This window comes from Trematomus bernacchii, unplaced genomic scaffold, assembly GCF_902827165.1.
Source record: "Trematomus bernacchii unplaced genomic scaffold, fTreBer1.1, whole genome shotgun sequence".
NCBI classification, from domain to species: domain Eukaryota; kingdom Metazoa; phylum Chordata; class Actinopteri; order Perciformes; family Nototheniidae; genus Trematomus; species Trematomus bernacchii.
In genome coordinates this window covers 23,923,007-23,936,853 of record NW_022987720.1, presented here as the reverse complement: position 1 = coordinate 23,936,853, position 13,847 = coordinate 23,923,007, and the positions used below count along the sequence as shown (strand labels likewise).

Genomic DNA, 13,847 nt, shown 5'->3' with positions numbered 1-13,847 from the left:
ATGATTTCTCCGAAACCGGAGGCAATGCCAAAATAGAACAACAATAGAATAAGAATTACATGTATTTCAACAAACCATCCTGTAAAGACTGCAGTTATCCAAACAGATTCTACCCTCTCTACACTCACAAATGTGTACCCTTTTATGTTTTGTTAACTTTACTTTTGTGAGTATATCCGTGTCGACCACATGTGTAGGAACTATTGGTGAATACAAAATTAAAACTACTACTAAAAAGTACAGTGTTTTCTCTTATCAGTGGTTAATCTTGTTGTCTTGTTTTACAGAGACTCATAACAGAAGACACAGTTATTTTGTATAACATAATTGTTTGTGTTTGTATTATGAAATAATATAATAATGGCATCATGCAACAGTTTTTTATTGAATTACAAGTTCACCACTCACTGCTTAATATGACTCCCTGCAGTGTGAGGCTTATGTCATTAGCATTGAAATGTGAAAAAGCAGCAAAATGACTAGGACAATGTCAGCATAGGATAAATGTATTTTAAGGTATCATTTTGATCAGTTTAAAAATTATCAAAGAGCAAGTAAAGCTGCAGATAAGAAGTGAGGTCTTCTTTTTCGTCTTCCTTAATCACAGTTAGTTTTCCGATAGCTTGTATACGTAGATGACTCTTTGGCAGGAAGGACAACGGTGCTCCACATCTTTGCAGGAATCAATGCAGAATGGTATAAAACCGCAAGGAATACACCTGTAGAGGGGAAACAACGTCAATAGTAACACTCCAATCAACAACCGTTCTTAAAGGAGGATTTTCTGGTGTATTTCAGACACTGTCAGAAACTAGATGTTTCTACCAAAAAGGTTGTTTTTACCCAATGAAGGAGAAGAGAAAACAGGTAGCCCAGGCCCTCATGCCTGCTGTGCGCTCTATCATGGTGATCACTGACTGCTGGCAGTGGGGACAGACAGTTTGTCCTGGGACGTCACGTAGATGTGTATTTCCTATTATCACGTGAGTCACTGAGGATGACAAATGCACAACACGTTAAATAGATGGATTTATGTCATTGTACAAGCTTAAAATAAGTACAATGCCCCATTTCTGACAGCAATATTTGATAATTGAAAACCAGAAGCAATAAACTGAATTTCATCATTTCATTTCATCTGTGTTCCAGCCAGGTAGATGGAAATATCCTTTGTTTCTGTAGAATTTCCATTTTTGGGCAATCATTCAAAGATTCGAGAATAAAATGTACTGCATGAACTGACTCAACATGACCAGCAGAGGCTGCTAATAGAACACCATCTGTATTTTGGTAAGGAGTTGCTGTTAGTGAGCCACCCAACCATATAGTGCAACCCAGTCTCACGGCATTTCTAGTTATAGTCACGACATTTAATCTATTGATTCGTGTTCACCAACACGATTTTCCCCTTTTTTTCGTGTCACACAGAACGATTTTAAAAGTAATGTATTTCTATTGGTAGTATGTTTCGTGCCTGCAACACGTCTTTTCGGGTCTTGGAAGACCGGAAGCTGTGTGGTTTATAAAAACATGTTCTTTACATGCAGTCTATGGTTCTTACTCAATATCAAGCCACGATTATTGTTTTTAATTTTAAATCGTATAATGTCGGACTTTTTTTGCCGTCAGTGAGGAAAAGAAATGGGGCTCAGAGCCTCAGAATACTGAAATCTGTATTTTTTTTTAATCTTTTTTTCCTTCTAATTTGTTATTCTTTGCTAAATAACACACTGTTATTTACTCAACAATAACACACAATTATCCTTGTTTTTAGTTACTTGTTTAATTCCATAATCTCTGGCTTTTTTGCCGAGTTGTATCTATTGTAATCTTCTGGGCACCCAAATATGGCAATATGGGGACAGACTTTCACAGTGAGTGAGAGTATTTTTGAGATATCCTCAAAAAACTTCTGCCAAAAGGAAAACACTAATGGGCAGGAGAAGAACATATGGGATAGGTTGCAGGGAGAGGCTTGACATTTGTCACAGATGTCAATAACAGTGGAATATATTTGTGACAGTCGTGCCTTTGAGAAATGAACCCTGTACAGCACCTTGAACTGTATGAGAGTGAGACGAGCACAGGATGAACTTGTATGAATCCTGTTACGTAAGAGCAGTGTCCCACCAGTGATCACCCAAGCTCACATATAGCTCAGCCTCCCAGGCAGCCTTGATTGAGACCAATTGATTATTGGTGTTGTGTGAGCTGTCATCGGTCAGGAGTTTGTTATATATTTTTGAAATAAGTGACTTTTGAAGGGGATCGGAACAAAGAAACTCATCCCATATTTGATTAGGGGGTAGAGAGGGAAAGGATGGAAACAGGGATTTGGTACAGTGTCTAATTTGGAAATAACGAAAAAGGTGAGATGTTGGGAGTTCGAATTTACTTGATATATCAGTAAAACTACGAAAGGTATTATCCTTATAAAGCTCTCTTAAAGTCCTCAGGCCCTTCTCATGCCATACAGAGAAAGTGGGGTCAGATAAGGCAGGTCGGAATAAATGGTTTCCCAATAAAGGAGCTAAAGTGGATGCAGAAGTAAACTTAAAATGCCTCCTAAATTGGTACCAGATTTTAAGAGTAGAACTCACAACAGGATTATTTGTATGTCCAGAGAGGTTGGTGGGAATAGAAGAGGTAAGTAGTGCCATAGCAGAGGATGAGCCACAAGACTGTGCCTCAAATCTACACCATGGAGGATGCACTGATTTTGACCAAAATGAAATCTTGTGTATAATAGCCCAATAATATAATTGGAAGTTCGGGAGAGACAGTCCAGCGTTAAGTCTACATCTTTGAAGAATATATTTACTTATTCTGGGTGCCTTTCCATTTCATAAAAAGCCAGAAATATCCTGATCAAGAGTCTTAAAAAATTGTTTAGGTAGGAATAGAGGGAGACATTGGAAAAGAAATAGGTACTTAGGAAGAATGTTCATTTTAACCGTGTTAATTTTACCTATAAGCACATTTCAGAGCATATTGCAGGAGCTCCTAAAAGTTGCGTCTTACTCCATCGATCACTCAGCCGGAAGTCCCTTGTAATGCACTGTTGAGGAACCTGCGACCCAAGTTTTTCATTCATTGCTTAACTACACCATAGTTGTGTATATGATATGTCAATAAACCTTAGAAAATCTTGAAATCTTGAAACGGATGTGCAAAATAGCCATTATATACAGTTTTTAAATAACTATTAGTAGAGAATAACGAGTAATGAATATACTTTATAGGGATCTGCAGATAAATGTTTAGTCTTCTCAAGCACCAACTACCAAATATCTCGCCTGATTGTTGGCACTTGACAATCACCTTCCCTGAATTTTACTCAGGTGTAACTAAAATCTGATTTAAGGGTTGTTTATATTTCACATCATTAATCAGAATCTGCAAAGTAACTAAAATAAATGTAGTGGACTAAAAATACCAGGTTAACCTCTGAATTATAGTGGAGTAGAATTACAAAGTAACAATGAGCTGTCATGTGGGTATATATTAATGCTGCCCATTATGGACACAAGCGATTTTCACCCATTTATTAATTATATGTTTTACATTTGATAACACCAATGTGTTTAATACTGGCAACTTCTAATTGTGGGAAAAACAAAAACGTTCCCAGTAGAGACGTTCCATAGAACATTCTGTATAGCCAGCATGTGTAGTTCTGGGGGAGGGGGGCTGGTCCCGTTTGAATCCAGTTTTGGAAAGTCTGCCGTGGTTTCGTTCCATTTCAAAGTGCTGTTTGACGCTCTGCATAACCTTAGCGCACTGCCACTCCAACATCCAATCCCAGAGTTTGAAGATTAATCACGGGGACTGTAGTCCCAAACGATAGCTGGGGATTATGGGTAGTGTAGTGTCTTCGGCCATCCTAAACTCCGAAATGTTTTTCGGATTTCATATCGCATTAACACCATATCCCAACGTGCATTGCGGCTAAAACATCCAATCACCGAGCTTAAACCATAGCTGAGGATCTTGGGTAATCAGTTCAGTGGCAGTGGGTGTTTCTCAATCGCGAGTACGCTTGCTTGGTAGCACATGTCTGCCGAGCATCTTGCTTCAGAAGCGAGGCAAGAATACTTCCTGCCATTCGGAAAACAAAGAGTGGAACAGGCTAGCAAGTGTGCAGGTGTGCGTCATATGAGAGGCCCCGCCTTACATCTTCCGCCACAGATTTGGGGAAATTGGTCCGTGCGCAAAGCATTGTGGGGATTTTAAGACCGCGAAGTCTACTCATGTGCAGCCTCGATATTTCTCCAAACGGAGTACGCCGCGCTCGGTAGATTTCCAAATATGCTGGAGATTGGAACAGTACTTCGGCGGCACTCGATGACGTAGTATGCTTGAAATAGTGGCTCTGAAGCAGCTTTACTCGCGATTGAGAAACACCCTGTGTATCGCAATGATGCTCGAAATGTCCCATATAGGCCTACGTCTGTTTCCGGTTATTTTTATTTTGAAATTCAGTTCCTGACGGACGCCAAAAAAGCCAGAGTTTATGGAATTAAACAAATAAATAAAAACAAGGATAATTGTGTGTTATTGTTGAGTAAATAACAGTGTGTTATTTCGAAAATAATAACAAATTAGAAGGAAAAAAAGATTTAAAAAATACAGATTTCAGTATTCTGAGGCTCTGAGCCCCATTTCTTTTCCTCACAGACGGCAAAGAAAGTCCGACATTATACGATTTAAAATAAAAACAATAATCGCAGCTTGATATTGAGTAAGAACATGTTTTTATGAACCCCACAGCTTCCGGTCTTCCAAGACCCGACCGGACAAAAAGATGTGTTGCAGGCACGAAACATACTACCAATAGAAATACATTGCTTTTAAAATCGTTCTGTGTGACACGAAAAAAAAAGGGGAAAATCGTGTTGGTGAACACGAATCAATAGATTAAATGTCGTGACTATAACACGAAATGCCGTGAGACTGGGTTGTATAGTGACCTTTTTGAAACGATAATCCATGCCTTCGTCACCTCCCGCTTGGATTACTGTAATGCACTATATATGGGGATAACTTGCTCGCCTGGCACACGAGCACATTTCCCCCATTTTATCTTCACTCCACTGGCTGCCTATTCATTTGAGGATTCATTTTAAAACTGAGGGTGCCCAACACAAAGTCAAAGCTCAGAGGGGACCATGCTTTCTCTGCTGCCGCCCCTAAACTGTGGAACGACCTGCCGTTGCAAATCAGACAGGCTCCCACACTGTCTGTTTTTAAATCCCGTCTTAAAACCCACCTCTTCTCCTTAGCATTCAAAACCAAGTAGATTGTTGCTTTTATTTGCTTTCAGTGATCTATTGTTTTTACTATATGGCTGTTTTTAATTTTAATTTTGTAATTGTTATGTTTATTCTGGTTTGTTTTGTGTTCGTACCTTTTATGTGATTTTATATTTATTGTTATGTTTTGTGAGCTGAGCTGTGTGATTTTATATTTAATGTATCGCTCTGTACAGCACTCTGGTCTGGTTTTAAAGTGCTTTATAAATAAAGTTGGATGGGATTGGATAGAGGGTATTTATAGTAATATATTATAGATATTTTTAGTAATGGACAGCTCAGATTTTACTCATAGTGTAGAATGAAACTGAGAGAGAGTAACATGAAAAATATCTAAATGTGTGTTAATCTGACCCATCCTTCATTAAACAAGCCCACTGTCACCTTATTATGTTGTTATCTGTATTTCTATTTGTTATTTAATGAATAGCTAACATCTGTTGCAATAAGAAATACTCAAAATGTGACTGCACGCAACAAAAAGAGACAGTGGACAATAGCTTTTTGTTATGCACATCCGAAACAAATGAACTATTCTTCGGATAACTTTGGTAGGAAACTGAGGACTTCACCCACTGACTCTGAGGCTCTGTGCAGGGGCAGTTCTAACTCCACAAGCTGGAACAGAAACATGTTCACTATCTGTGTCACAGTCTGCTCCCTCACTCACCTATTTTCTGCATTAGCATGTCTCAGTCACCTTAGTCACCTGGTAGTCACACCCTGTTTCTCTCTCATACTCTGTTACACCCATTAGCTCCACTAGTATATAGGCCCCCTTCACTCTCACCTCAGTGCCAGATCGTACTTCGCAGCATGCAGTTCTTTCCAACATTACCTCCCAGATTGCTCTCCCGGTTTCGACCTTGCCTGTCCCTGACCAGCCTGCTTCGCCTGTTTCCTGACCCTGCCTGTACCCGGACTATTCTGCCTCGCCTGCTCCCTGACCCTGCCTGTACCTGCGTCTCCCGTCTTGCCTACTCCTGGAACCCTCGCGTGTCCCCGACCAGCCCTTTGCCTACTGTCTGCCGGTTTGTCTTACACCAGAACTTTTCTGTGGAAACAAGTTTTAATAAAGCTGGTTACCGACTTTCCCTGGTCTCCCGTGTGTTGCATTTTGGTTCTCAGCGTGACAATCTGTATGTGTAATGTGTTTCACATAGGACAGATTGTGCTTGGTCTCGCCTGTTGTGGCAGGAACAGCAGTGGCTGGAGCATAGGCAACATCTGGCAGATGAAACGACATTTATCAAAGAAGGAAAGGTCAGATCAGGGGCCTCATTTATAAATGGTGCGTACGCTCAAAAGATGGCGTACGCCAGTTTCTACGCAATGTTTGCGATTTATAAAAAACAAACTTGACGGGAAAATGTGCGGTCCTCCACGCAAATTCTGACCCATGCGTACGCACTAAGCACAAAAACGGGAGAGACGAGAAACTGGCTGCGACACCGTTGGCAGAAGGAAGAATGGAGATAAATATGTGGAAATAATACCATAAATAGAATGTTACCTCTCATTTATCATATATGAATAATTAATTTTCACAAATTGATTAAAGCCATTCTTAAAATGATTTAAAAAACGCCTGTTTGAGACTCCTCAGTGCACACAAAAACATAACTTGGAGAAATAAATAAATACGGAAATGTTATTGATCACCCCTCGATTATGTTCTCTTGTTAAGAAATGTATTCTCATAAATGATGCGGTAAGCAGAAGGATATAATTACTTTAAACTGTTTTGCATTTCTATAGGTTGTATACGAGCATGGTCTTATATCATGTTTAATCATGTTTTATGCCGTTCGCCAATAGCCTACTTGATAAGTCGCTCGTAAAACACAGGAGGTATGGAAACTAAGAACACCACATGTGGTAAATTGTACAGCTATAACACAGCACATTAGTTGTATTTCCTTTAACTGGTGGATTATGGATATATAGTTGCTGATCGAAAGCTGGAACACAAACCACCAAATACAAAAAAATAATTCAGATCCAGTCGTCATGACTCCACTCCGGAGGGATTCCCCGATCATTTATTACAGTTTCTCATCAAGGGGGTGTCTCCTGTCCCCGGTACAAACACACTGGCTGAGGAAGGCTATGTGTATTTTTTTTGTCATTAACCTTTTTCGGACCACTTATTTATTTATTTTGGTGACGATCCGACCTCCATGCTGCTACTCTGGTTCAAACTGCATCCACCAAACAATATGATTTATCTCGACCTCCCCAAAATAACCAAAATCTGACACGGTGTGTGACATGTCTTTTTTAGCTGTCCTGTCGTCATTTCCTGCGATCTTCTTCATGCAGTCAGTCAAAATGAATTAATGAATGGGCGTTTCTTTGACTATTTATAGGCAAATATGGGCGTTACGTGAAGCCCGCAAAAGCTGCGCCGCATTTCGAGTTGATTGTGATTTATAAAAGGGAAACCGGCGTAGGATGTGCTGTACACAAGTCCTGCGCAGGTACGCAGTCTTTTATTAATCGGAAAGTGTCGGTGCGTATTTATTTGCTTTGTCCTACATAAGCAACCTTCCCACGCCAATCCTACGCAAGGCTTTATAAATGAGGCCCCAGAGCAGATATGTATTTCAATCTCCTTTACCAAAGTAATGTCTTACTATATCCATACAATAAAGTTCATGCAAGTGCAATAGTGGTAATCTAATTGATTTACATTTTTGGAATTTGTATCCATTATTTTATACATCACGTTTTGCTTTATTGATGTTTACTGTATGTGTGTGTTTGTTTAATGTTCAAAGATTGTTTGCATACTGCCTGTGCTGCAGCACCTCTTTTCTCCCTCTGTCTGAAACCAGAGCCCAGTCTGCCCCGATTGGTTGTCTGGCCGCAGGGCCACCCCTCCCTACACGCAGAACATGCGCAGTGCGTAGGGCCTCATCATGTGCAGTGGTTCTCATCTTATGCGCAAATGTGGCGCAATAATGCGCAACACAGTTTCCTCGCAGCGAGGCTCCCACGCTAACAGTTCACGAGAGAAAACTCCCTCTGGAGGGAACTTTGGGATTTTAGCCTTTGCAGACCATTTACATGCACAAAAACCTATATAACACACTACAGGGAAAGGGAAACCCCCAAAAGCCATAATAGGGCCCCTTTGAATTGTGCTGTCAGGTCTCAGTCGGGCAAAATAATCCTGGGCAAGGTTAGGAGGAAAAGGACAAAATGATCATCTTTGAAACAGTATGGCAGACACAGACCTCCCTGCATGGGTGGGGGCGCTACGGGGTAGTAGCCCGGCTGAGCGTACTGCCCTGGATGTGGCATTGCACCGCCATAGTGCATCGGCGGCCCAGGGTAGGGTGGAGTTTGTTGCTGTGGTGGGTATCCTTGTTCCATCCTCAAAAAATGTACTGCAGATGAGAAAAGGGTATTTTTGTTGGTTAATCAAAAAGCTCTAAGTCTTTGAGTTAAGTATAAAAGGTATAAACATAAAATGCATTGTATTGCTGCCACAAAACACAGTACAACAAAAACATATGTGAACACTTTTCATTACATAGTGGTAGATACATGTGTGTGGAAAAGCTTCTGAAGTAAATTAGGTTATGCTTCGATGATGCATGGTTTAACATTATACCCCCAAAAATACTGTTGTATCTAGAATTTGCCATTATCTTTATTTTTATAAACATTATAACAGGTAAAATGAAAAAGAAAAGAAAATAGTATACTGAATGTCTGTTTCATAGGTCTTGAACCACATCCTCCAATGTATGTCACGCATTGTTTATATATAATGACAAAAAATGGTTACAGTCTTAACAAAGGACAGTGTCAATACAGATACAGAAATACAGATTAAGGATCTTAAATTGTATATCTGCCTCTGCGATTCCCCAACGAGAACATTCTCCATATTTCAACTACAATACTCAAGCCTTATTAAGAAGCCCAGACTTAATTTCAAGGCCCTTTAAGCTGATTTGAATAATCTGACTATTGAAGATATGGAACCAGTTGATACTGAGGCTTCATAACCATTTTTCACGCCCTCCCCTTCACTTGGCTGATCGCGAGGTTAAGTATACCCCTAATCAAATTCCTCAACAACTTCCACCGAATACCTCCTCCAGTAGCACTTTGCTCCCAATCACTAGCTTACTCCAGAAGCAGTTAACCTTTGATGCATCACATAATCCCTTTGAGAAGCCCAGACTAAATTTCCTTCATTTTTTAAAGGTTTGATTAGGATTACAGCCAGAGGAAAAAGGGGATTTTTATCAAATGTAGATATAAGCAAAGAGGAAGCTAGCAAAACAGTAGCACCTGGGTTTATTAAGCTCAACTCAGATGTATTGATTAAACTAATCCACTTTTAGCAGGAGGAATATAATTATAACACAGGTTTACTTCTGTGTACTAACTCAGCTTTGCAGAAGAAGAGCACTCTGACCACAGGTTACACATCCTCTTTACAAAACCACACAACATTGAGCATAGTTTAAGTAGTATGAGTAAGCAGTACTTTGACTGTTGTATTTGGTAAAGGTATCATTTTATGGAATCTTTTATTTATTGTTAAGTAGTTTTATATTACTGTGCATAGTGTGTGATTAGGTAGTCATATATTGAGGATTTAATCAACTTAATGTGGTATGCTTCTGGACTTTTTGTTGAAGGGGGTCAAAGTGACAAAAGAAATGCAAAAACGTAAGTACATAACAAGTGCTAAGAAATTCCAGCAAAATACAGTACTTGAAAAAAGGCACTTTCACACTAGGGAAAAAAAAGCGTGACTTTGGAGACATATGGCAGCAGGCTTATTACTGGTCTTTGACAAGCAAAATAAAACAATAAACGGAGGCAATAAAAAAGACCAAACATGTGCTTATAGTGAAATGCCAAAACCGTTATCCTGTTTGGTTGACACATTTTTGATGAAAGATAGCGTTTAGATAAATGGGTCATCGACTCTACCACCATTGTGGTACCTCATTCTGCGATAGAAAGTGACGTAACAGACAGCTGTATAAACAAAAACTTCCAGATGGACATTTTAAGAACCTTTTAAGCAGGGGCGGCGCCAGGGGGTAGCTTGGAGTTGCTTATAGCAACTCCAACAATTGGCCTAGCAACGGCTTAGCAACCCCATTGTTTTGTTATGAAAATGTATCTATATATATTTATACACATTCTTGCGAGATCTATCAGGGGTCATTGTAAGGCCCAGGCTCCACGGGAACGCATACGGCAAAACGCATAGGATTAACGCAAACGCAAACGCCAAAAAGCTTCCGTCCACACGCAATATACACCGGATTGTGTCTTGCTACACGAGACAGCTCCGTTTACATCCAACCGCTGGAAAAGCTGCAGTACATATGCCGAGCCTGTACGTGGCGCTGTAACTTCCTCCACAAAAGCAGCAACTTCCTCCACAAAAGCAGCGAAGAAGAATGGTTGTCATGGCTGCACTTCTGTTTATTCTCCGCGGTGGGGGCCGAGGGAACCGGGCAGAGTTTTTTGCCGGTCAACGTGTGTTAAAGTTTAAATCTTCCGGACAAAATTATAAAAGTGCCGGTCAAAGATCTTCTTTGTTATTTATTGAGCTTTAAAACAAATGAATAACGACGATATGATATATAATAATAAAATACACGGAGCCCGTCTCTTTTTCCTCTCTTCTGACAGCGTCAGTGTCTGTCTCATGCAGCAGCTGATCCAGTAATGATGACTCGACAGTAAAAATAAACATATTTATAACTAGTTTAGGTAGTTTTAGAGGTAATTAAAATAGCTAAGGGTGATGATCTGACTTGAAGTGTGTGTTTTGCTCCCGCTGCATCACAGCGGGAGGAGCTGCGTGTCTCCGTCCTGTCAGATTAGACTTCACTCGTGTTTATGTCCATATCGAGATAAAGATAAATAATCTGAATTCAGTGTGCAGTGTACTTTTGCGGGGGTGAGCAGCAGAGGCGGGGCTATTGCGTCGTCATTATCAGAAACGGATGGCTGCCACACGGCCCCGTTGGACCCCCCAGAGCGCTCCGTTCCCAGATCTATCCACCTTTGGACCCGTTGTCGTTTGCAGGGTCCGTTTCTACCGTTCCGTTACGGCGTTGTGTAGCTTAAAGGGCTATACGCAAGAGAAATATGCGGATACAACCCGTTTTCGTTCCCGTGGAGCCTAGGCCTAAGTTAAAGCGCGAACTGTTACTTGGCTAATGTTGTTATAATTCTCAGTATGTGAACACAGATCGAAAATGGAAAGATTTCTCACAAGTCAGCGTAAACGGCCGCGATCTCCAACGGAGCCGGTCCCTGTGTGTGTGTGTGTGTGTGTGTGTGTGTGTGTGTGTGTGTGTGTGTGTGTGTGTGTGTGTGTGTGTGTGTGTGTGTGTGTGTGTGTGTGTGTGTGTGTGTGTGTGTGTGTGTGTGTGTGTGTGTGTGTGTGTCTATGCCACAGCATGCCAGTTGAAACAGTGAACGAACGCTATTGTGTACACTTAGGGTGTAATGGTATTATACACAAATATTGTATATATATATATAGGAGCAGAGAACCAGTGTTCAAATTCTGCTTTTACAAACTTATTTTGGTTGTGCTTACCTTGCAAAGTAATGTTATAAGTGTCAAAGGAATGTTTTAATGTAAATATTAATGATAATATTGTAGCGTGTCCAAGTTAATAGTTATTTCAGTTATCAGATGTGCACAGTTTAGTACATTTGTAAAGTTATTTAGGCAATGTTGTTGGCGGGAGTTAGGGAGAGACCGCCCCTTCCAGGTGTGTGTGTGTGCGTTTTCCGGTGTGTGTGTAGGGAGTACGAGACGGTAGGAGTTGTGTTCGAGTGTGGGGAAAAGTCATAATGAGTGTTATACTATTGATTGGCTCTGTAAGGCGTGGCTGTGGCCGTCAATACCATAAAATAAAGAGAACGTTTTCGACATTGAAGGCTCGTGATCTGTGATCTTGAATAGCGGTGAATGCTACAATATGAACAGGCTCGTGCTTGGCCCACTGGTATTGTTTGTTTATTTATTTTGAAAATTAACTAGCAATGCCGTGCTGTCATATAGCAACTGCTAAGCTACTGCAGCAAAAAAATGCTGGCGCCGCCCATGCTTTTAAGTGAAGCAAACTGGTAAAGTGCTGTACTCGATGCTATGAAAGAATGTATTGTAGTTTTCATATGCTGGTTATTCTCGCTCTGCCGGACTGCGAGTAAATCCCTGCTAAACTTCATGTGACTCATCCTGAATCTATAATAATAAATCATTTACATTAACTTGATCCACAAAATGTAATTTTCCATTTCACTAGGTCTGCAACCTTTTTGACCAAAGAGACATTTTGCCCCCTTTTCCATCAATGTTTTTTGTCTGAAACCGCAAAACATATTTGATAGCTTGATAGCTTATAAAGTTGTATATATTGTTATATCATAGACAAAAACTGCATTTATTATTTATTACATTATAGAAAACTGTTTAAATTGTGGCCAGCTGAGCAATAGTTGGAAAAACAATTCAGAAGATTTTACAGCTCCTCTCCCCTTTTCACAAAACGCAAGCTGCGACTACGTGAGAACCGTACTAGCTATCAAAAAATATCCAATTAGTCTAAGAAAGTTCATAGTCTCGAGAACCGTTTAAACTTGTAATTTATGTTCTACGTTAAAGTATGCGGAATTTAATTTATCCATGGTTTGCTCATCGAGCCGGGGGTCAGGTTATTCACCTGCAAGAAAAGGCGCTGGCGCGGGACCGTAGCAAGATATGACGCATATTTTAGTTGACCTAATTAAAACCTTTTTTTTTTTTATGTGTCACAGTATCACCTCAAAATACAAGATACGAAACATTTTCAACCATGCAACAAAATAGAAATAGTCATACTCATTTTTATTTTTTATTTCCTTAATAACATCAGCTAAATCAGGTCAACATACACATTCATAAACAACATACTCTAACATAATAGCAACAGCAGCTGATCATTATGTAACTTTGCATTTAAAAATAAAAGGTTTTCTACCACTTACCTAAACAAAATAAAGGAGAATCACGCAGCCTCTCTACTGGAGCTGTTTGGCACTGAGTGAGGCAGGAAGAGACGCATTTAAAGCGAGAGCGTTCTGAAACAATTATAGAGGAAGTCCTACAGTTACTGGATCCAGTTGATGGACTGGAGCTCGACAGATTCATGGCAAACCCTCCCTTTTTTCACTCCCTTTCATTCCTTGTGGACGGGTGGGTCTTAAAATAATAACTAGTATAATATACAGTGTTTGTATATTGCTGTTCAAATAATGAACATAATGGAAATAACAAATATGGACACAGAATTCAGTAAAAAAGGGATGGTGAAGGACGCCTGTAAGAACAAATAATTTTTTGACAAACAAACAACAAAAAAACTCTTGCACAAAGTTAGTAGTACTAAACACTCTAACTAGGGACAAATTCTTTATTTTTTACAGATGAACAGAAAAGAATGTTACTTTGTTTGTCGACGAATAATAACTAAACTCTCACTACCGTAACATCTG

At 39.9% G+C, this 13,847-nt stretch overlaps 1 protein-coding gene across 1 annotated transcript; it reads right to left on the bottom strand.

Moving 5' to 3' along the window:
• Positions 1-364: 364 nt before the first annotated feature.
• On the bottom strand, positions 365-13,440 carry LOC117492965 (LITAF domain-containing protein-like). The gene is made up of 4 exons (XM_034143403.1): positions 13,341-13,440; positions 8,552-8,704; positions 844-991; positions 365-719 (listed from the first exon to the last, which is right to left on the bottom strand). The coding sequence occupies exons 2-4, from the start codon at positions 8,688-8,690 to the stop codon at positions 608-610; spliced, it is 399 nt and encodes a 132-aa protein (XP_033999294.1). The 5' UTR covers positions 8,691-8,704; positions 13,341-13,440; the 3' UTR covers positions 365-607.
• Between the last annotated feature and the right edge of the window lie 407 nt (positions 13,441-13,847).